General features: G+C 36.5%; 2 protein-coding genes across 2 annotated transcripts; one reads left to right on the forward strand and one right to left on the reverse strand.

Moving 5' to 3' along the window:
- The first annotated feature begins 7,546 nt into the window (after window positions 1-7,546).
- Window positions 7,547-9,438, forward strand: LOC109011172 (polyubiquitin). The gene has a single exon (XM_035688959.1). The coding sequence runs from the start codon at window positions 7,801-7,803 to the stop codon at window positions 9,175-9,177; it is 1,377 nt and encodes a 458-aa protein (XP_035544852.1). The 5' UTR covers window positions 7,547-7,800; the 3' UTR covers window positions 9,178-9,438.
- Window positions 9,439-10,744: 1,306 nt separating this feature from the next.
- LOC109011173 (MLO-like protein 6) lies at window positions 10,745-15,276 on the reverse strand. The gene is made up of 15 exons (XM_018992265.2): window positions 15,148-15,276; window positions 14,945-15,002; window positions 14,578-14,855; window positions 14,344-14,460; window positions 14,187-14,247; window positions 13,657-13,745; window positions 13,362-13,436; window positions 12,623-12,717; window positions 12,447-12,496; window positions 12,287-12,327; window positions 12,015-12,188; window positions 11,888-11,923; window positions 11,727-11,794; window positions 11,570-11,630; window positions 10,745-11,377 (listed from the first exon to the last, which is right to left on the reverse strand). The coding sequence occupies exons 1-15, from the start codon at window positions 15,274-15,276 to the stop codon at window positions 11,006-11,008; spliced, it is 1,704 nt and encodes a 567-aa protein (XP_018847810.2). The 3' UTR covers window positions 10,745-11,005.
- Window positions 15,277-25,421: the final 10,145 nt, after the last annotated feature.

Genomic DNA, 25,421 nt, shown 5'->3' on the forward strand with positions numbered 1-25,421 from the left:
GACCGAGTCCGAGTGTGGGTTCTCTTGCCACCCCGTTCAAGTTCTTGGGATGGGGGTGGAGCCTCACGGGGAATGCTACATCCTTCCCAACTGTGCTTTCCTCATAAATTATTCCGAGTTAGGCAATTTGGAAATTTGGATTCGGAGAGGTCGTATCATTTAATTATTATAATTTTTTTAAAATTTTATATAAAATATAATAAATAATTTAATTTTTAAAATTTTAAAATAATAAAATATTTTAAAAAAATAATATTCTAACAATATTTTATTTAAATTTTAACTTTCATTTCAATTCATCTTATCTCAACTCACTATTCAAACTTTACCTTAATTTTGAAGTTACTAAAAAATTGTTGACTCAACATTTGTTTATTGGGATAAATTTCACCGGGCTGAAAGAGTCTATTTATTTCTTTGATAAATTTCATTTAATTTATTCTTTATATATAATTTTCTATTTTTATTTGTTCATTATTTTTGAGCAATGTCTGTAAAAATCCCAATTATACATGTTGTCTTTTTGTAAAACAGTGAATCCATTGTAAAAATATATAACAAAATTATTATTATTATTTTTTACATAGAGGCTACACAAAACTTACACAACTTAAGGCCTGATTGAGATTTCATTAGGAGTCTTAAAAAGTGTTTAAAATTCTTAAATAACCTTAAAAACTATTCAATATAAAAAATAAGTTGTTTGGATGTTACATATACAAGTATTTTTTAATTTTAAATAAGATAAAAAAATATGTTTAAAGAAAAACATCATTTGATGCTTTTCCTCAAACGTGTTTTTTCATATAATCCGGAATGTACTTTAAATTTTAAAAAAATGTCAATAGGCAAAAATACCTATACACCTTTAAGATAATTACAACTTTTACATTTTTAAGAATACGATTATAATCTTTAGAAAATCAAATAATCGTCATTTCTTTAAAGATTATGATCATATCCTTAAAAATTTAAAAATCAAATAATCGTCATTTCTACCTCAAAAAATATATTTTTAATTTATTTCAAACAAATATAACATATTTTAAAATACTTTAAATATATAGTAACCAAACTAAAAATATTTTTTTAATAATAAAACTTATTACTTAAGCTATAAGTTATAAATCCAAAAACTATATATATTATATTTCTCACCCAATCTCAAACATGCACTTAAACTTTATCTAACATTTACTTTTTTCTAATAGTTGGCATCATCATTTTTTGTCATTCAATTAACATATATAATTGGATGATGCTACTTTATCCCTAAAGCATTGGATGAGTGTAAAGCCTAAAGTTGCTCTATCCCTTTTGTGGAGGAGTGAGGGTCAGCTCTCGGCTATCCGAAGAACGGAATTACCACAAACGGAATCTACATCAGCAACTTACCTCCCCACGAGGTGAAATAGATGAGTGTAAAGCCTAAAGTTGCTCTATCCCTCTCACGGAAGAGTGCAGGTCAGCCCTCGGCTACATGAAGAACATGATCTCCAATAACAGAATGCCCAACGGATAGTGCCTTAGACCTTCACCGCATCCTGGCAAACCGGCTCAGGTTTGCGAATTCGCTAACAGGTTTGACTGGTGTGACATCTCCTACTTACCTTCCTGGGAGGATCAACGGGTGAGACTAGCCTTAGGGCGGCTCGACCTGCCTCAAGGCAAAGTGCGGGATCAGTCTTTTGGCTGCTCGACATTACTTTTGAGACGACATATCATGGCTGGACATCTTCTACATACCTTTCCAGGATGATCAACAAGCGAGACCTGCCTTAGGGTGGCCTGACCTGCCTTACGACGAAGTGCGGGTTCAATCTTTCGACTGCCCTACATTACTTATTGAGGCAGTATCTCCACCGGCAAACACCGAGTGTTCACACTCTCTTATTAACAACAACCACATCAGAAAGAGAAATTTCACCAACATCATAAAAAACCAAAACGCCGGAAGAAAGTATGCTTCTTGACAAGACATAGGGCGGATCCAGTTTTCCAATCTGCCCACCCCATCTTTATAAAAGCCAGTGGGTTGAGCTTGCCAGGCATTTGAATAGGCAAACAGATCGCTCGACTGCCTGGCCAACTGTCGTACGTGCTCCATGCTAGCGAACTCACCTCCCCCCGTAAGACCAAAGGGACCAGTCGCGATGAAGGTGGCCCAGCCCCCTTGGTGGAGGAGTGCGGGTTGGCCCTCGGCCACTTGACAAATTTATTGGCGGAATCTCCATTTACAAAAAAAAGCGAATGGAAACAAATGGAGGCTAAAAGCGACAGGAGCTAAAAGAAAGATGGCTAAGAAACAAAAATGATAGAAAAAGTGGGTTCAACCCCTTACCCGGTGAAAATGAAGCCGATCCTACAGGCCACTCAAACAATAAAAGTGGGTGATGAAAACGTCATCGTCTGCCAAAGAAATGCAGTATAAAGAAGTTGCCGACAGGTAAGGTCACTGGCCACGACCAAACGTTGGCGAGGTAAACAACGGGGAATTGCAAAAGAAGAAAGGCGGGAGGTACGAAAATAATACGACTAAACGCCGATAAAGTACAACCATAAAATCAATTTATTACTTTTGACGGATTACAACATAAGGTCGCAAAGCACCTAGGAACAAATTACATCATGAAGCCGGACTACAGCGAAAGGTCACATCGCAAGGCCGTGCAAAACCACTGAACTACAAAGAATGGTTCAGATTGAGAAGCTTATATATTCCACAAAACAACCTATAGTACCACCTACCCCATGCATACACGTATAAAAGAAAAGTCCTTGGCAGGGTCCGGGACCACAAATCTTATTGAGACCGACTCGTCGACCATGAACAACGACCACATAACCATAGAACCCCATCACAACAACCAAGTTTGATCGGGTCAATCTTCTGGGTGCGGTAGGTGTCAAGGGCATCCACCATTATGAAGTGTCGATAATGCCAGAAATTCTCTTAAGACGTCAACAGGGATGTAATGAGGCAATTAATGGAATATGCGTGAAAATCTCGCCCTCATAAATCAGGCTTGATTCTAGCATAATCACTGCCAAGCTTCTGAGATGGCCCATCGACCAGGGAATATGGTGGCGAAATTGAGGCATAATAAGCAAAAGGGCGAGGACGAAAACAGGAGGTCTGGGACTCCTATAGTAGGCAATTGGTGAGGAAATCCCCCCAGAGAACCGCCACCAAGGCCACTCGAGATCATACCCTCCTCGAGCATGTTGCGTCACTTCAAGGACACCTCATATGGAGAAAAGTCGCTCACGCTCATGGCCCGAAGGTCACACTGGGGATTCTGAAGGAGGAAGGTTTTCATCTACTTTAGGCCTTTGTCATAACCAAACCTTAATGCATCGTCACGAACCCCCCGGACATAAGACAATTCGTTGTGCAGGCTGCGAACGATTGCTTCCCGACCCTCAAGCACCAGCTGGTTCATGGACAGGGCGGCCTCCACATCTTGTCTCTGCTGCCTTTCCCCTTCAAGGTCTGTCTCTTTGCCGCCAGTGAGTTGTTGGCCTATCTGGCCTTAGATTCAAGCCATCTGATCGACCGGCCATCTGTGTCCCACTGCTGACGAAGCTCTAGAATGGTTGCTTGCAATCTCTTTAGTTCCGATTGACACTGGTCTAGGTATCATTGCAGCGTGTCCCTAGCCTCAATGCGAAGTTGGCCGACTTCCCCTTGGGACTTGACCAGATCGGCTAGGGCTCTTTCAGCCCCCTCCCTCCACTCCCACTCAAAGGCCATGCTCTCCGCAGTCGCCTTAACTAGAGAATGAAGGTTTCGGCTCTCTCTCACTAGCTCTGCCAGGCTATCCACAAAGAAGGCAGTCAGACGCTCCAACCCCTGCAACGAAAGACGGGTTTAAAAAAGAAAAAGAGAGAGAGAGAGAGAGAGAGAGAGAGAAAGCAGAGTGGCAGGAGAATAAAGTCTACCCTGGTAAGTAGCCTCCGGCCTTCCCCTCCACTCTACAAGCACGATCGGCATGGCCTTGCCGTGCGGTCATAGGTAGGTCCTCGAGAACCTCCCTGACGGCTTCCCCACTACCATCTGGAACACTAATGGCTCCCTCACCAGGGACATCGCCTACTGTACTCGCGACACCACTAGAAAAGGTCGCTTCAGCTGCAAAAGGTTTGTCAACAAAAGCTCTTTGGGCCAATGACGCGGCACAACACGGAATAACGAATGACGCTGACCCTACGAACGCTCTCAAGGGTCTAGGAAGACGAAGCACCAACACAGATGACCCTCCAGAAGGAAGGGCGACAACACTATCTGAGTCAGTCGGAGGGGGAGAGGCACTGCGAGGTCTTTTTCCCTTCCCCACAATCGGCGAGCTCACAGGACGACTAGGAACATGGGCGGTCATTCGACTCATGGGAATCCCCTCATTAGAACGCTGGCTAGCGGGGGGAACTAGGTATCGACGAAGACTTTCATCTAACAAAGGGCCTCTGAATGCACGTCATTTGGATGCGCCACCACCTAGGACATGACGATCCCAAGTCTCGCCTGCTTACGGGGGCTCTGTTTGGGACGGCAGATCGAGGTGTCAGAAATAGTACCCCAGTTAGCACGAACAAAAACCAACTGCCTAACGGCCTACCTAGTTGGATACTCCCACCCGTCGACTGGCAAAAAGAACTTGCAGTTGTATCTCTTCACCACCTTATGCGGCCTCTTTATTCGAACCAGCTTTCGAATGGGCTGGAAACTGAAGATATGCCAACCATTCCACACTAAAGTATGGGTAATAAAGAATTCACGGGCGATTAGGTCCGAGTAGTCCAACCTGGCCTCCTCCAAGGCATGATGTTAGATGACACAACACGATATCAAAATCCTCCATGCTAGGGGGAGAATCTGAGCAGGCGCCAACACAAAGAAAGCCAGTACTTCATGTACGGGTCGGGGAACTAGCAACCTAAGGCCGCATGAGAAAATTGCAGGATATGTTGCAACTCTAGTACCATAGCCCTCCTCATCCACCGCTCTGCTAGTGGGAGTATAGACTTCAAGCTCCAACTTTGGAGGAATACCGTAGGTCGCTTTCAGTTCCTACAATTCTTTTGGAGTAACTGTCGATCGCCATAAAAATCCTGCGAAAGCATTCGTAAGAGAGTTGTCTTGGGCGGCACAAGTTGAACGATGCTAGAGGGCGCCGCACGAGCACTAGAGCGTGAGGTTTTCTTTGGGGCCATGAAGAGTAGGAGAGACTTGCGAAACACTTCAAAAGAAATGCAAGAAAGTGAAGACTATGGAGAAACAGAGCAAAATCGGAGGTTATGATGGGCCTCTCAACTAAAGAGGAAGTACTCAAAACATAGCAAAATCGGAGGTTATGATGGGCCTCTCAACTGAAGAGGAAGTACTCATATATATATATAGCCAGGTGAAAGATCCCCTAATCGAGGCATCATAACTCCACATATCTCACACGTGTCCCACTTATATACCATAATCCCTCGATTAATGCAACTGCTATAAAGTGTATCCTTTTAGAATGACGTGTGAGTTAATGATTGCAAAATAAGAGATGTGGTGAGGAAGCTGGAGAGGCGATGTTCAAAGCAGAGGCATGGCTGACATTGTGCGGCCTGCAGGCATAACACAAACGAACGCTCAACATGCGCCCAGGTGGGCTGAGAACTTAATCAAGCCTAAGGTCTAAGGATATGAAAGAAAATTCCTCCCAGATTTGTCCGGAAAGAATTAGCGAGATAACTGTGAGGGGAATTTTTTCCTCAAAAAAGGCCAATAGGATCTTAGCCCAGAGACCCAGCCCAATGAGATCCTTATCCAAGCAAGAAGGGAACTGACAACCAGGGAGAGGCGTCGCTTGGACGATAAGATAACTCAACCTGACACGATGGCAGCCTCCCTTGAGATAGAATGTGTACAGGATACACAGGAAATGCGGGGAGCCCTTGATTCATCAACATCAAAGCATCAACGACTCACATGAAACAGACTAAGGCTTAGGGACCCGCCCCACATTAATAGTGCTGCTAATCAAGTCACACTCCGCCATTATGAAGTGGTGACAGAGTCACACTATATTTAAAGGTTCTGACAAAATGAACAGTACGAGGAACCCGGACTGCATAGTAGCAGGCACAATCAACACTTCAAATTTGCGGTATAAATAGCTGATCCCAAGTACGAGAAAACTCTTAGATCCCTAGACTTTCTTACTTATTTACTAAACTCTGAGAGCATTTACTGACTTTGACATCGGAGGCTCCTCGACCCTGAGGTCGCTCCCTCAAAGTCGCATTGCATTCTCGTCTGCGCAGGGCTCACTGTAGAAGAACTAAGTTGTTGAACCTTGGCCCAAAACTGTGCGAAACACGACATTTACACCCATATTTAACAGATGTGCCTATTTATATATATATATATATATTTTTTTTTTTTCTTAATGGTTAAGTAAGTGAGTATTAGTGAATTTATATATATTTTTATTTTTTTTAATGATTAAGGATGTTTTAAAAATGCTTAAAGAAAAGAAAAGAAAATTTATTTTTACTATCTCATTTAGGTGAGGTTTGGATAGTGAGATGAGATGAGATGCTTTTAGATAAAAGTTGAATAAAATATTATTAGAATATTTTTTTTTAATATTATTATTAGTTTTAGATTAAAAAAAATTAAATTATTTATTATATTTTATATAAAAATTTGTAAAAGAGAAGTGCTTCTCCCACATAAGGTGGATGGTGGCCACTGATTGCACTTTTTTATTTTTATTTTTTTACTTAACTTTTAAGTAATTATTTTAAAATGAATTTATATTTTTTATTTTATTAAAATATTTAATAAATTTAAAAAAATGTTTGGAAAACAAAAGAAAAAGATAATTTTTTTTGTTTATTTAGTGGTTGTTTTGGTGGACTTTTTTTGTGAGAATAATATTATTTTTTGTAAAAATTATAATAATAAAATAAAATAAAATGATATAATTTTATTATACAAACCTAATTTAATATGATCCTAATATTGTCCTTTTAAAAAATGTAAATTAAATATACATTTAAAAAAAATTAAATTCATTTCAAGAATTATAATATAATTATTTTTGTGAGAGTCTTGCAAAAAAGTAATCCGAATCATTTCATCAAATAGTATATTTTATTTTTTTATTTTATTTTATTTTTATATTTTTTCAATCATCATAAATATTTAAAAAAAATAAAAAATTTATAATATAATTAAAAAACATTTTTTTAATTATTAAATAATAATAAAAAAAAAATTCGAGATCGAAAACATTTTCTGTGATCATCAATTTAGGCTTCGTTTGGTTCCTTAACTACTCTCAACTCATCTCAATTCATCATTACAATTTTTTTAAATCCCAATACAAAATATAATAAATAATTTAATTTTTTCAAATTTCAAAATAATAATAATATTAAAAAATAATATTCTACCAATATTTTATCATCTCAACTCAACTCAACTCAACTCACTTCAACATCCAAACACAACCTTAGTAGGTAGAAAAGACAGAGCAGAAGCGTCGACAGCCACAAAATTTATTGGAAATCCCTGGAGAGATCGAGAGGTCAGGACTCAGGAGAGACATTTTATCCTTCTTCTCGTAATTTCCGGATCATTTCGTTGTACGCAATACGCATCGCCTTACGTCATTGAGTCGTCTAAGCTCTTCTATATATACTCTTCCTCTCCCTCTTCCTCCTCATTCCTCTTACCATAAACTCTCTCTCTCTCTCTCTCTCTCTCTCATAATTTCATTCACTGCGACGCTACTTTAGAATTTCTGAAACATGCAGATCTTCGTCAAAACCCTCACCGGCAAGACCATCACTCTCGAGGTCGAGAGCTCCGACACCATTGACAACGTTAAGGCCAAGATCCAGGACAAGGAAGGTATTCCTCCGGATCAGCAGCGTTTGATCTTCGCCGGGAAGCAGTTGGAGGACGGTCGCACCCTTGCCGACTACAATATTCAGAAGGAGTCCACGCTCCATCTCGTCCTCCGTCTCCGTGGTGGGATGCAGATCTTCGTCAAAACCCTCACCGGGAAGACCATCACCCTCGAGGTCGAGAGTTCCGACACCATCGATAACGTTAAGGCCAAGATCCAGGACAAGGAAGGTATCCCTCCGGATCAGCAGCGTTTGATCTTCGCCGGGAAGCAGTTGGAGGACGGTCGCACCCTTGCCGACTACAATATCCAGAAGGAGTCCACGCTCCATCTCGTCCTCCGTCTCCGTGGTGGGATGCAGATCTTCGTCAAAACCCTCACCGGGAAGACCATCACCCTCGAGGTCGAGAGTTCCGACACCATCGATAACGTTAAGGCCAAGATCCAGGACAAGGAAGGTATCCCTCCGGATCAGCAGCGTTTGATCTTCGCCGGGAAGCAGTTGGAGGACGGTCGCACCCTTGCCGACTACAATATCCAGAAGGAGTCCACGCTCCATCTCGTCCTCCGTCTCCGTGGTGGGATGCAGATCTTCGTCAAAACCCTCACCGGGAAGACCATCACCCTCGAGGTCGAGAGTTCCGACACCATCGACAACGTCAAGGCCAAGATCCAGGACAAGGAAGGTATCCCTCCCGATCAGCAGCGTCTGATCTTCGCCGGCAAGCAATTGGAGGATGGTCGCACCCTTGCCGACTATAACATTCAGAAGGAGTCCACCCTCCATCTCGTCCTACGTCTCCGCGGTGGCATGCAGATCTTCGTCAAAACCCTCACCGGGAAGACCATCACCCTCGAGGTCGAGAGTTCCGATACCATCGACAACGTAAAGGCCAAGATCCAAGACAAGGAAGGCATTCCTCCTGATCAGCAGAGGCTCATCTTCGCCGGGAAGCAATTGGAGGATGGGCGTACCCTCGCCGATTACAACATACAGAAGGAGTCGACTTTGCACCTGGTGCTCCGATTGAGGGGAGGGATGCAGATCTTTGTTAAGACCTTGACAGGAAAAACCATCACTCTGGAGGTGGAGAGCTCGGACACCATCGACAACGTGAAGGCTAAGATTCAGGACAAGGAAGGCATTCCTCCGGACCAGCAAAGGCTCATCTTTGCCGGGAAGCAATTGGAGGATGGGCGTACCCTAGCTGATTACAACATTCAAAAGGAGTCAACCCTCCACCTCGTCCTTCGCCTCCGTGGTGGTGATTTCTAGATGCTTTTTCTTTATGGTGATATTATGTCGGCTGTGTCTCGCCTGCCTTTCTGTTGGAAGTATTTTTCAGTGTATTTGTTCGGTCCCTTGGTTGTTCTCCTTAAATAAGTAAGAACATTAGTAGTTAAATCGAGTCTTTGGACAAATGTAATTCCCTTTTCCATACCTAAATGAAAAATAGTGACTTAGTTTGTTCAAATTCCTGCGTTCATCTTGATTTAATTCCTGGAAATGGATAAGACTCTTGATTTTTCAATTGAATATGATATCAAGGAGCACAATGCTGTGTGTGTCTTGTATTTATCCACCAGATTGTCGTTAAGTTTTAAGGGTCGCAGGAAATTGCTCGACTTTAGACTAACTATTCATGGATGAGATGCTGCTGAGATTTGGAGATTGAGAGATTCATCTTAAGTTCTCAATCTAATTGTCCAGATTGAGAGACCTGGTCCTTCCTGGTAGATAATATCTCATTCAGAAGCGCTATGCTTACTTGTCTTCAAGCTCGCCAAGCTCTTCCAATTGTTTCTCTTTAAACTTCCTGCTTCTGTGGAAACCAGAGATTCATGTGATTTTTATTTATGCATTATTCAATTGGTTATTTCTTTTGCTGAATTCAAATGTTCTATTATGTTTTGTTCAAGATTTCTGCACGGTGCATTCACTAGAAAAATACAATCAAAAGGGTAAAAAGCTGTGTGCAACTCCTTGTTCAAAGTGTTGCCACTTGAATTTCAAGTGCCATTCACGCCATGTTTCTCTCGACGGCCACATAAAGTGATTGGTAGGGTTTGGAATGCTTCATGTTGATTCAGTAAGGTATTTGGTGGATCTGCTCTCCAATCTCCATGTTGGTTTTGAAGCAACATATGAATAGCAAATTAAATACTGGGTTGAGATGTTCTGGAGCCTAAAAGCTTTCTCTGTTTATAGAGGGGAGGAGTTTTCAAACGATGTCTTAATGGCTATTTGGATGGGTCTGTTTTTTTCAATTTCTATCCGATCTTTAAAAGCCAGTATTAGCTTTGAATATTTTTTGTTCATGAGAATCTTATTGACTGAGGCATATTATGATCAATATACGTGTTTGGGCGGCTGGAAATTTAGGAGCATGGTTTGAAACTTGGACTGGTCAGGGTAGATGAATTTATACTCTTAACGATTCTAGATCTTCTCGACATACTTGGAACAAAACTTCAAATTCAAAGGAAGAAGTTAGAATTGGTCAAATGACAAGACCAAGTTATTGTTGTTAATTGATTCGTGGTAGTGGGTTCCAGAGTCACTAGGATTCAAGATTCTCATTCTTGGTCTATTGGTAGTTTCAAGCGAGAGTTTGTACACTTGCTCTGCTCTTTCTTGTGTCTTTTTCATTTCTTTTGTTTTATTTTCTGTTTCTTGCTCTAACATAATAAAATTTGGCCTGCTCTGATTTAAATAATGTCCATTGAGAACTGTGGTGGACAGAGTCATCAATTCAAGGGAAGAAAAGATTTAGGTTTTAGAGACCTTCATTTTCAGAAGATGTGCTGTAGTCAAGATTGTTAAAACTTTGGAGGTGCGTGGTTTCTTTCCTCAAAAGCTCCAGCTGAATTTTCTCACTTTTAAGATTGAACAATGTTATTCATATCATCACCTCTTCAGCACCATCAAAAGCTTCACAAATCAGTGAAACATATCATAAATAATTGAGAAACGAGATTAGAAGTCACTGTTGATATTAATAGGTGACCCTTGAGAGTCGCATTTACATTTGCAAATCCCTGAAAATTTGTGCCTCTTATTTCTCCTTGTCCTTTTCCTTTCTTTTACTCAAACCATCAATGCTTTAATTCACCCAGTCTTTGCTGAATGAGAAATCCTTTGAGGGAATTTCAATTTCAATATGATCACGTGCATGGTTTGTATTATTCTTAGACCATTTTAGATCATCATGGAGTACTTGGGCAGGTGACTGGGGAGCACCCATCTCGCAATCTCCATTGTTGAAATTGGACATCCTTGGTGATGTATGAATGCTGTCTGGATCAGCTTGGTAGTGACGCAGAAGATGGACAGGGGACATTGAGTGCAATGGCGTGGTTGGCGTACTGTTTGATTGCCGGTTTTGTTTTACGTTCTTCTTTGCTGTCTGATGCCATTTTCTTAGTGCATTTGCCACCCTATCGTTGAAGATTGTTGGCTTCATACTCGAACCCATCTGTCATTTTGTATGTTCTTTAAGCCAATGAAAAAAAGAATACTCGCATTCAACATGGAATAGTCGACTGGGAGACTGTTCTATTCATTATTATTCAATATTGGTTCATTAATTTTTTATTATTATTCACAGAATACTTGAGATTATCTCACTATTCAAACACAACTTAAAGGTATGAAGTTATAGTCCTACCTGTGTTACCAAGGCATATAGAGGAAGAGTGACATAGCTGCATAGTATCTGTATGAGCACCCTGCTCAAATGGTAATATTACTGGCATTAGTTAATCACCCAGCCTATAGCACTCATGTCATTTGCACACAATCATGTGGTTAGGAAACTCACTCACCCCATAGATATTCTGATTATGAAATCTTCCATCTTGTCATGGAAGCAAGACTTTATGCCAAATTCATACTGCTAAACAAAAATAAGAAAATAATACAAGTCAATTTGAGGGATTTCTTTTCTTATATCTGAAAATTACTGATCAGTGACTGAATGGTTTACCCAAGTCCAGGCAAAGAAGGCCAGCTGAAAGGCATTCTGCAAGAACAAAAGAAAAATAAAAGTGTATGGAAAATAATATGAAATTGATTGGTGGAATTACAGAAATCTGTGTGACATATAGAGATACCTGAAAGAGAACGAAGTGGATGAGATAAAGAATGAGGCGAGGGCGATTGAACCAGAAAAGATCATCCCCAGGTTGTACCACTGGGTTTCCTTTGACTACCTCTCCTCTGTCTTGAATTCTCAGACCCATCTTGGTTATGATGACCTGTAGCTTTGTCCCCACCAATAGAATTATCTGCAAATGCCACGTCAGCCATGCATTAGCTGGACCCTCCAAAACAGAAGTACTACGAGCGTATAAAAACCATGGGACCAAGATCATATCATGCTTACAAACAGTGGGAGGAAGGGCAACCATAGATAGGAATACCAGCCTGTGTGCAAAGTGAATATTATTAGGAATACGACATTTAAAAAAAAAAATGTTAAATAAAAAGCAGAGTAATACAAGTGAGATGATAAGGATCTTTGTAATTGTCAAATAAAAGCTTACCATGAGTATTAAATAATAGAAACACTACCGCAAAAAGCCAGATTGTTGGGCTGCAAGTGTTGGATCAGAGGCATGAAATAAGTCTTATAATATGTATATAAAATCAACATATATAAACGAGCACCACTGCAGAAGGAAAAAAAGAAGAGGTTCAAGAGCCAATTAGAGTCACACACCTGATCCCAACAACAACTTTGAAATCCTCTTCAAGCGATCTTTTGATGTAGTTTTGGAAATTGAACTTTGTTTGACTCTGAGGTGCCAGATGTGCCTGTGGTTAAATTTGATCCCATTATTAAAACATCGGGCTTGAGTACTTCTTTTATATATATTCCGTTTGGATGTTGAGTTGAGTTCTTTATGAATAGTAGTGAGTTTTATGAGATCCACCTAAAATGAATTTAAATGTATTTAGATGTTAAGATGAGTTTAGATGTATTTATGAGAAGTTAAAAAAGATTTTAGATCTCACGTGTAAAGAGGTTTTGAGTTGAGATCAATTTTGTGATTTGTGATTTAAGAATTGAGTGTTAGAATGTTAGACTCAGTTTAAAATTAAACTGAACTAAGTTGATCTCAGTTCAGTTTAAGTTCCAAACAGGGCTTAATGTGTTCATCATAAGTACTGCTGTATATAACATATATATAATGAAAGTCGATCTGTTTATCAAAATTATATATAGAGAAAGTTAAGAGTTACAATATAAATAAACTATTTTATTGAAATTAAATAGTTCATGATCAAGTTTGAATTCCCTCGAATAATAAAAGAGTTATTCACGAACATAAAATGTAATATAAAACCAATTTTGACTTGTGACAATCAATATTCTATCACCCACTGTTCAATTCAACTCAACTCAATTTAATTGCCTGTCTATTTTGTTAACTGCAAGAGGGGAAGACACAGCTTACAATAATGAATCCATGGCGCAGGGTCAAGTAATCGACCTTGGGCACTGATCTGACAAACTGTCTGAAGAAACAAACCTGCAAAGTTCATATATGGTGTACGTACGCGGTTTGCAATATATGAGTATTCTGAGTAACAATAATATTACTAGATTTGAGATCCTCTTTAACTTTATATTCAAATAAGATGATCCATGCAATTATTTGAGGTCTATCCAAATAAATGTTGTAAGACTTATATATCATGTCTATATGCTTATTAAAAAACTCCTAAAGATCATCTTTAAACAGTACTTACTATCCATAGGAGAGCGGATGAGCGACTCCAGAAGCTCAAGTGCCTTCGTCCAAAGGATGTATCTCTGGCAAATCTAAATCTCTCCGGGTCTGCATATTGCAAGTACACAAACCCACCCCACAAATATTACTTTCAGATATTTGACTGTGTCAATATCGATCCAATCCTGATAATTATATATATATATATATTTGCTCAAGAAAAAGTTAATACGTACACGATATTTCTGATCTCTTGTCTTATTCTATTAATGAATATTTGCATAATGCATGATATAATTTGACAGTTTATAATATTCCAGCAAAATTATAAGCATGTGAGACAGACATTTGATTCGTTAGGAATAAAATATTCAAGAACAATACTACTTTTTTAATTATAATAGGATTTAATTAATTTGTTAGCTAGGGAAATTTAAAATATAGAATCAAGGCCGAGATCATCTAGCAAATTCGAAGAGCTATACGTAAAGACGTATAGTTGCTTGCTTGCTTGGTCCCATGATTATGCGTATGGAAAAGCTATAATACCATGTGAGAATTGGTAGTCGACTGTTCTTGTTTCCATTTCCCACTTCTTCCACTTACTCATCTGCAAACGGCCACACGTACGTACAATTAGTTGATCAGCAGACTTAATGTTGTTTTGATAATGAGAGAGAGAGAGAGAGAGATTTCAGATTGATACCTTTGCTCTGCCGAAAGCTAGAGTGGTTATACAATAAAGCACATGGAAGACTGCAAGCACAAAGATGAAGATATGGAGTTGGTGAATGCCATCGGCCGACACCAACGCAACTTTATCCTGCCAAATATATATATATATATATATATATATTCACCATGAAACTCACGTCAAATTTGACGTTACATATTACAGATCGAAAGTTAATGATCATGAATTATAATAAACTCAACATGCCTTCTCTGCGCATTTGTCATAGTATCCTGCAGCGGCCAAAGCACGTCGAGTACTAGTAGTACTACTACTACTACCTAAATCTGAAATACTTAGAAGTCTTCTATGGCCATTATTGTCGTCAGAATTACTACTGTTATTTTCCTTCTTGTTTAATTCTCTCCCTTGCTCTTTGTTGCATGGATGCCATGTTGCCCCGACAGCCTTTGATATACATATATTCGAAATGGGTCCTTGCCCTACTGTCAGCAGCAAGGATATGAATCCCAACAGCATAAGCTCTGAGAAATTAAGAGATCATGAAAACCCAGACATATATAAAAAAGAAGCAAAAACTATATGTTTTGTAAGCGATCATCAAATTATTAACCTGATTTTATCTTCTCAAGTGCTTCGTAAAGAGCTCGCTTGTTTCTCTTTGTCAACAACTGCATGCAGGCCGGGCATGCACAGACCAAAACCTCATTGTGATATATAGATTATAAGATATCCCATACAATTACCCAACTTAATTATAAAGCATATACATCTATCTAACTCGTACGTAATTAGCTAGAAGATCATAACCTTTACCTTTGCAACTAAGTGAATGACATGTTCAATGAGGATAGAAACTACAACCAGCACAAAACACACAACTGCCACTGCCCAAGTTGGCGTTTCTTCCAGAGATCGCTCCCCCTTGGCCCCTCCTCCTGCCATTTATATTATAATATTTGCTTCGATTTCTAGTCTTTTAAGGGAAGCTGCCACTCACTGTAAGCAGAGGAAATTAAGAACAAAAGGATATATATTGCTTAAGCAATGTTGATCTGAAGTCGTGTGTATATAACAGTATGGTTATTTAAGCAAAAAACAAAAGGGTCACCCGCTGGGAAAGAGAGAGGAAGCTGGCTATTTCAACACTTGAAATCAACTTGCCGTCCTACAGATGTGATCAAGACTAGTTTTTAGAGTAAGCAAGGCGGGGGAGTTGGCCAGGAGAGACTTTGACTTGGGACGTGTTTTAAGGAAATGGAGAAGATAGAGATCACTGGGTTTGATTCATAGGAATTATATGATCTATGGCTAAGATTAAAAATTTCTCTTCCCACTCACTCATCATGTATTAACAATTACCCAGATCAGAAGCATTCTCTTGTGTTGGACTATGAACACTAAATGTAATAAATGTTTGACCGTGTACATAACGCATGCAATTTGTCAAACCCGCGTCTATATGATTATATATAGGTTAATTTATTATATCCTTTTTAATATGGTGGATGTACAGTGATTTTAATCACTCCAAAAATTAAGATTTGAGTATACGCGAATTAGGTAATGAACAGAATCTCTTGACCATGATACGGAGAATTTCTTACTCTTAATTATAAGAGTTTAATTGGTTTTAATTTTAATATCGAGTAGTGATTTTAGAATATAAGTTAGATATATATCGTTTGGGCTTTTCTTAAATCATTATGAATAACATTAACGGCTTGTTTAGATAGTGAGATAAGATGCGATGATTTTAGATAAGTTGAATAAAATATTATTTTTTAATATTATTATTGTTTTGAGATTTAAAAAAATTGAATTATTTATTATATTTTATATAAGAGTTTGAAAAAATTATAATGATAAGATGAGATGAGATGAGATAAAATGAGTTGAAAGTGTTTGATCTGTATCCAAACAGGGTCTAAAACTATTATATATATATATATATATATATATATATATATATCCAATCAAAAGTGTGAGACTTGAATTGTTACATCTATAATGAAATAACCACTAAAATATGGGGAGGTTATGACACCCCTTGAGAAGGAGAAGTTATATTAAGTCACATGATTAATATTAATTAATTTTCAATTTTGCTGATTTAAAAAATCTTATTCGTCGTTGTGGGTATTGAATTAAAATTCAAAGCAAATAATATTACAAATAATATTAGATCATGTGTACAACAGAAATTGAAATACTAATACTAATACAAATAACCAATATATATATATATATATATATATATATATATATTTATATATATCATGCATGCATACATGTGATATATATTGAACTAGTCTACCTAGCTAGCTAGCGCATATTAAGGAATTGATCTTAATTTGGACCATAGTTAATGTTACTTACACAATGTTCCAATTGAAAAGGCCAAATTAATCAGTGATTAAATTATAGGCCAAGCAATCCATGTGTGTGTATATATATATATATATATATATATATATACACACGCTTTATAATTGATCATTTTAATACTATGCCGGTGGCCACCCGTGAACTTTTTAATAAACCATGCATATTATATACTTAATTTGCTTGCTTTAAATCCGTTAAAGTTAACGCATTGCTTTAAGAGTATTGCTACACAACCTCCACTACACTCCACACTCCATACTTTTTTAAATTTTTTAAATTTTTCATATTTTTTTTAAATTTTTTTTTGAGTTTATTCTTTTTAAATTATTTCAAAATTTTTATTCATTATTCATATAATAAATATTTAATAAAAGAAAAAAATAATAAAAATTAAAAATAATGTAGAGTGTGGAGTGTTAGGAGGTTGTGAAGATTTTTTGTTGCTTTAAATCCGTTTGTTAACAGTGAATGTTCTTCAATACAGTGTCAGCGAATTGCGGGGGTTCTATTTCATTTTAATTTTAGTCCACTAAAAATTATTATTGCGATATAAATATATCATTATTTTATTTAAATCTCTATGTTATCCCCCTACTGCCCACGAAATATCAAAGTTACCCTTCAACGAGCGGAGAAATCGAGGGGCCTAAAGACATGGTCAAGACAATTGTTGAACATAATTACATATACATTTTAGATTGAAAATAGCTAATGAATAATTGCAATCATTTCAAATAATTAAACTAAAACAGAAAAAGTCTTTCAAAGATTCAAATCATTCTTCATCTCAAAAGTCTAAATTAAAAAATAAATAAATTTTATTATTTATATTTGGCATAAAATATTTAAATAAATTAATAAGTATAAAATTAAGATTTGAATTCACAATTTTTTTTATTTAAAATTATATAAAATAGTCATTTATTTCAATGAAGTGTGCAACTTCAGCACAAGGACTAACAACTATTCAATAAATATATGTTATTGATAAACGGTAAAAATATTTTTAAGGTTGTTCGCTCTTTCATAATTATGTTTAAGTCTTAATGTTTTGCATATTCTGTTAATTTTTTTTATTTCAATTTTATAACTTATACCCTATATATTTAACTCTGTGGGGTCGATTAGTGCAACACGAATCTAAAAAAATCTCAAAAATAATTCAGACGAAGCTAATTATACTTGGAACAAGTATAAGAGTTCGTTCATATAACGGTATTTTTAATAATTAACATTCTTATATTTTCTTTTATATCATATATGTCTGCATTAATCACAATTCTTAATTCTAATGAAGGATTACCTCTTTCATCACGTCCGAAAAGTATATTTACAATCAATCATGTTATTCCTGAGGCCACTTCATTGCAAGAGTGGTAATTGTAACAAATAAGTCATTCTTTGTTAATACATTTATATTATATTCTTAAAATATAAGTTTCATGCTACTTGAATAATAAAATCACCATATTTTTATTCCTTATGTTCCATTTATTTTATGAATTTTAAGGGAGGTGATTAATGATTTATTACTTGAAAGTATTATTACAAAATCCTTACAATACCCATCAGCATCTCTGTCTCTGTTGGAATTCGAGAAATAATCAAGAATTTTGATGTTACTGAGTTGATAAAAATTTTGCAACCAATTAAGGTAAAATCATATTCTTACTAACAAATTAAAATATTTATACAATCACTTCATCTAAAAATGTGTTTATAGTATAATGTAGAAAACAAAATTTTAGATAAAGGCAAATATAATGGTGGTTGACTTGCACCAGTTATTTTTTTACATGTCATCTATTGACTGTAAAAAAGGAGCTGGGCATGATTATAATGATAGCTTCTTTTATTACAATTGTAAAAACCAAAACATTTCCCAACCATAGTATGTATCTTTCAAAAAAAAAAAATTTTAAATTTACGTAACAGATTTAATGTATAATCTTTATTAACTCAAACTTAAAATTATTTGTCAATCAAATTTATAGTTCTTGAGCATATGTCAAACTCGATGATGGTACATGAAGACTATCTGTTGTTATGTTTGGTGAAGTTGTAGAAGAAGCATTCAGTTGTTCAGCAGTTGAGTTTATGAATCATACTGGCGATGTATGTTTTCTTAATTTCCATTACTTTATTGATGTGACTAAAAAAGTCTATCTTAAAATTTTTTACACACTTACTACATTATCTATAAGTAAAATGATTTTTATATTCAAATTGACTTTTATTTACATCATTAATACTAATTTCATTTAATACTAATTTCATTATAAACATTGCATTACAAAATTTGTGTTATTTTACAGGAACATTTGTCATATATAAAAAATATTGCAACACAAGCTTCACAAAAGGAATTGATGATTCAACTTTATGTTGACCCTGACCGACTCAACCAACAGCAGCACAAGAATTTCAACGTCGTCTCTATTGATCTTGTACATGATTACACAAAATGATGAATTATAGTACAAACATCAAACAACACATGTTTTGAACTACTGTTTTTGTTGAACTTTTATTAAACTTATCACAGGAAGCTTTGTTAAAATTATGGATATTATAAACATGTATTGGATTGTATGATATTTTGAACTAATGTTTTTATTTTCTTCACTATACCTTAAATTATTAAGTGAAATCAATCAATTTTATAAGACATATATGATTTTTTACAAATAACTATTTCATTAAACTAGGCAACAAACGTGCTTTGCACGTTGCTCCCGCCTAGTATATATATATACACTAAACCTGGCCTCTAGTTTCAATGTGATATGATAAGCTGGACTAAATAAAAATTTTCTTACCTAAGGATCATGCCATAATTGAAAATCAAGGAAAAATTGCAAGTATGTATATAATTTATACAAGTACGTGTGTGTATATATGTATATTATATCTTCCCCACTACAACATTTTGGGCCTTCTGCCACCATTTTTTTCCCCGCAGTTAAAAACTTGCCGCAAATAGATACATGATTTATTCACAATATTGAAGTCTCTAGAAGCTGTGGATGAATATGTCAAAAATACTCACAGACATTGCAAAAACATAATTACGCAAATAACATGGTGCGTATAATTCATTTGCGGCACTTTTTTACATCTGTTGTAACGACATACAACAGCCGCAAGTATGATCTCCTTTATAAAGTTCACTGCACCTTTGTGTGACGAGAAGCTTTTGCCGTTATAACTAGGTTATATGAATAGGCTGAAACTTGCTACCTGCAGGATTTTTCTCATCTCTTCTCATCAGCCTCCCTATTATACTATTATCATTTGGGCAAAACCCACGAATAGCAGTATTGGGAAATTTCAACTCCTATTTTGCACATCAAAAAATCATCGCTGCCGTAGTATGGTTGAGGACCAGCAACCACGAAATTGTCAAGTACTGCATACGGTGTTGATTGTTGCTCAGTTGGTGGCTTCGATTTTCTGGCCGATTCGCTGCAGTTTCGGGCGATGTGGCAACTAGCCGTCACCGCTCATGCCATACAAATCATGAGGGACTTTTTGAGGTGTGGTAAACAATAGAAGTATTAGCATGCTTGTGCTGTCATCAGCCAAGGGGAGTGGTAAGAATCGATGCTAAATGTATTCAATCTTACTTTATTTTCCCATTTTCGCCCCTATTTTTCCTTTTACCTTTGTTTCAGTTTTGCTGAGATGTATGATGAGGGGATAAGCCAAGGTTATTATTCGTAGATTTATAGCACCAATAACTGTGCATATGCATTTTATTAATGTAAGACCTCTATGTAATTCTAGATTTTTTTGTTTTTTTGAAATGAACATCATACTACACTTGCATTAAATGACCAAATGTGTTTTGTCCCTTTGGACATGCATTTCTATTACATAAGGACCTGCCTCCATCCATATACAATTATACATTCATCACCATAAATTGAATGCATGTTTTATAATAGAGTGGGCTACACAGTTAGCCTCTCTATATTGAAACTTAGCATGCCAGAATAGGTCTTCTTAAGCACATTCTTTTAATGTCCTCAATCCCCTGACCATACCATAAGTTGTTCTCTCCATTTGCATTGACCATATTAATAACATATTGTGAGTATCACCCTCAAATGTGACTTGTGAGAAGCCAAGATCTTCTCACAATTCCATGTCCCTCCTCAAGGCATAAGCCTCTGCAACACTTGGGTGAAAAGCACCCTTGAGATGTTAGATGAAAACCATTTGGGACCCTTCATGACACTTGAATTATACAAAGGGCGAGTTTATTACTATTCTAAATTGAAACAACATTTAATTGGATTCTGGGTTGTGGTTGCTAGTGATCCCTTGGATTGTCATTTTCTATTGCTTATGCTGCATTTTCTATAGATGTTGTCCATTTCACTATCTTTATAATTTTATCTAATTAAGCCTCTTCATTTGGCATTATCTATGGAGGGGTGGTTGAGTTGTACTTGACCCAACCTGGTTTGGCTAGTGTGTAAATTGATTATAGAATTGGAATGCTAAAACAAAGATATTAAATATATGCAGATTCCATATGTGGATGTGACAATACCAGAGTTGGTGTAATTCACTCATGATGACAGACTTGGTGTAAGTTCTCATATATGCTATAATTTCGAGTTTTTTGCTATTGTTAAAATGCACTACAAAATGTTCCTACTACTATATATCTGTTTAGGGTAATTGAGGTGTAATTTGACTTTGTTGTTTGGTCATTGTATGAATAACTATATATGTCACCAAGTGTTGGGTTAGCAAAAAGGGTTTGTATGCATTAGATGGGATATGAGTTGCAGTCTAGTTTTAATCTAATTAATGAACCTAGAAGAGTATAAATGCCTTTATACCTACTTCTATTCAAAACTGTTTGGAAACAGTTTGTGTTGCAGCAAACATGATAAACTTCCTATAGCTGCAGCAAAACTGTATTCAACAGGTGGGTGTAACATGTATAAAGCAATCTACATGTAGGTGAATTATTTTGTCTGTTTTTCAAAGTGGTTGGATGTTTGATGTGATAACTGACACTAGACTCATGATACTTTGTTTTCCATTAATCTTTTTTAGGAGTAGCTCGTAAGGTTAGGTTGTAAACCACACCTTAAGACCAGAATAACAAATCTGCATGTTTTTATATGGTTATCATGTGTATTTGGGGGGAAGTTAAACTGGTGGAATGTTATGATAAACTCAATAAGGTAGTATGGACATATTTAATTAGACATGATAATATGGGTAGCTTATATTGGCAGCCTATATGGGCTTCCTCCCTTTGATTGATTAAATGTAGTAATGTACCCATATATATATATATATATATATATATATATAACATTTTTTTTATTGGCTATAGATTTATTGTGGTACTTAAGAGCACCTAAAATGTATGGATGAAGAGGTTTTCTTTGCCCATGGTGGGTACATGAATTGGAACAATACAAGTACTAAACTGCTTGTGCTGTGATCAGCCAAGGGGAGTGGTAAGAATCGATGCGAAATAGTATCAATCTGACTTCATTTCTCCATTTCCGCCCCTATTTTTTCTTTTACCTCTGTTTGTTTCGGTTTTGCTAAGATGTATCATGAGGGGATAACCTTAGGTTTAATAATTGTAGATTTATATCACCAATAACTCTGTATATGCATTTTATTAATGAAGCACCTCTATGCAATTTTTTGATTGAAATCGCAAGTGCACGAATCGTAGCAAGTAATAAAGTGAATGAGTAAGAGTATCATCCCACAATGATTGAAAAATTACAAATAAGTACCAAAATTTATTAAACTATAATCTATTTGATAATTCAAATGAGAATGAATTGTTGAACTAGAGAGTTTAAAATAACTTAATTAAATAAGCAAGTTGAGATCAAGGAAACAAGATTCTAGGGTTTCCAATTCACCATAGGTGATCCTATGTGAATTTCCTACATGTTCTAATTGCAATTATTTCCTATTGTTGATAATCGGGTCTCTAATTTATTCATTAATCTTTCTCAAGCATTAACAAAATATCCCAACAAGCAAATTTTCTACATCTCTGTGAAAACTCTAAACTTGTCAAAATTCATTAAGAACAAGAAACCCTCATAAAGATTACACAAGTCCATAAATATCTCTATCCTACGGATTCCTTGTGGTATCTCAAACATAGGCTGAAACAATTTTCACTTCTCAGTCTCAAATTGAATCCCAAATCATGTAAATGTTGATCAATCATTCACAAGCATTAAGTCTAGAATGAAATACTCAACAATATGAAACAACTACTAAATTAGTCCAATTAAAGGAAGATTCATATAATCATAGTTAGGCTATATCGTAGCCCTAGAAAATGGAAATTAGCTCATGGTAAAACTGAATAAAAACATAATCAAAGAGTTTAACATCAAAAAATTGAAAGAAATTCAGAATAAAGAAAAAACTCAAAAACGAGTCTCCTCCTTGATGTCCTGCTCCCTTTGATTGCTCCAGAAAAGGAATCCCCCAAAAAAACCATGAAAAACCCAGCCTCTGGTTCTCTCCAAAGTGATAGATTCCTCCTCCCCCTTGTTCGACCAAGCATATCCAATACATGATGCGTGGTCATGCATCATGTATTGGGGTGGGTCCTGCAGTAGTCTAGCACTGCGTTTCAACAATGTCTATTGATTCATAGGTCACATTCCTCCACTTTTGCCACTATCCGCTATTTTTTAACTCTCATATCCATAATTAATATGCTCATTGTGTCGTGAATCATATTAACTTCTATGCTGAAAATATAACTTGGAACTTTGTTTTACCAAGGTTTAAATGGATAAAGCTTGGATGCATATTGAAAATAGATTGCGGTCCAATGAATATGCCAAAATGTAAATCAATTCTTAGCCATGAGTCAAGCCAATGTTAGTACTAGTGATTCAATTAGGTGTCCTTGTCGAAGATGTCTTAATCATTTTTTCCACCCAATTAGTGTGGTGAAAGATCATCTTTTTTTTTATGGGGATTGATACTAATTATACTCAATGGATATTCCATGAAGAAGATGATCATTTCATTGCTAACCGTTCTTTTGATGAGGATGAAGGACCCGATTTCGATGACTACATTGATAAAGTACATGAGATGTTAGATGACATTCGTATGGGATCCTTCATGGATAGTACAACTAGTTTAAATGCTAGTGGTAGTGAATGTGATAACGCACTACCCAACATTGACACTCCAAGACACCAAACGTTTGAGCAGTGTTTAGAGAATGCACGACGTCCACTCTACCCATCATGTACAAACTTCTCAAAGCTATCATTTATGGTGAAGTTGCTCCACATCAAGACAGTCGGGTGTTGGAGTGACAAGTCATTTAACATGGTGCTAAAGCTTTTGAAATCTGCATTCCCGAATGTTCTCTTGCCTGACATGTCTAATACCTGGTCCTAGATCACTAGGAAATGATATCGATGTCTTCTTGTGTCCTTTAGTTGATGAATTGAAAGAATTATAGGAGGATGGTATTGAAACATATGATGCAGTTAGTTCATTACTTTTCCGATCACATGCATCATTACTCTGGACTATCAATGACTTTCCTGCATATGCAAATCTTTCTGAGTGGAGCATGAAGGGAAAGTTGGTGTGTCCTACATGTAATGCAGAAATTGATTCTATATGGTTGGTGTTTGGGCATAAACATTGTTATATGGGTCATCGTCAATGGTTGGACGTGAACCTCCTTTGGAGAAGAAAAAAAAGTGCTTTTGATGGTAAGAAAGAACATCGGCTTCAACTAGTAAAAGTTATAGCCGAAGCTACACTTGAACAAGTAAGCATGGTTTCTAACGTGCAATTCGGAAAAGATTCACGAAAGAGGAAACGAGCACCGCATGAATTAAATTGGACAAAAAAGAGCATCTTTTACGATCTTTCGTGCTTGGCAAACTTGGAGTTACATCATAACCTAGACGTATTGCATATTGAGAAAAACATATGCGATAGTGTATTGGGAACATTGCTGAGTATTGATGGATAGAGTAAGGACACTGCAAATGCACGTCGAGATTTGGAAGTTCTCGGATTGAGGAAGGAATTACATTTACGTCATGATGGTGACCGTTGCCGAATGAATCTTGCATGTTACACCCTAAACCGTAATGAGAGAATATCTTTTTGTGAGTGGTTGTCACAAGTTAAGATATCCGGATGGTTTTGCCTCAAACATCGGTCGATGTCTGAACATTAGCAAAGGCAAAATTGTAGGCATGAAAAGTCATGATTGCTACATTTTCTTTCAAATGTTGCTTTCAGTCGTGATTGGGGGTTACCTACAGCCTTACATCCGGTTAGCTTTGATCGAGTTAAGTATATTTTTCAAAGAACTGTGTGCACGAACATTGACTTTTGAATCGTTGTGGTGGCTTCAGGCAGATATTTCTATCATCCTTTGTAAACTTGAGATGATATTCTCACCTGTATTTTTTGATATAATGGTGCATCTCGCAATTCACTTGCCAGACGAGGCATTACTTCCAAGATCAGTGCAATATATATGGATGTATCCTTTTGAGATGTATATGGGAAAGTTCAAGCATTATGTTCGGAACAAGATCCGTCTTGAGGGTTCAATTACTGAAGTATATGTTCATGTTAAGTGCTTGACATTTTGCTCAATGTATCTACATGACATTGAGACAAGATATCACCGTGTTGAAAGAAAC

This window comes from Juglans regia, chromosome 3 (genome assembly GCF_001411555.2).
Source record: "Juglans regia cultivar Chandler chromosome 3, Walnut 2.0, whole genome shotgun sequence".
Taxonomy (NCBI): Eukaryota; Viridiplantae; Streptophyta; class Magnoliopsida; order Fagales; family Juglandaceae; genus Juglans; species Juglans regia.

Excerpts from the sequence above, each read along its gene's own strand:
- LOC109011172 (XM_035688959.1), top strand. The coding sequence starts at position 7,801 with ATGCAGATCTTCGTCAAAACCCTCACCGGCAAGACCATCACTCTCGAG.
- LOC109011173 (XM_018992265.2), bottom strand. The coding sequence starts at position 15,276 with ATGGCAGGAGGAGGGGCCAAGGGGGAGCGATCTCTGGAAGAAACGCCA. Across the intron at positions 14,856-14,944 it reads ACTTGAGAAGATAAAATCAG|AGCTTATGCTGTTGGGATTC; the intron begins GTTAATAATTTG and ends TTAATTTCTCAG. Across the intron at positions 13,746-14,186 it reads CGACTACCAATTCTCACATG|ACCCGGAGAGATTTAGATTT; the intron begins GTATTATAGCTT and ends TGCAATATGCAG.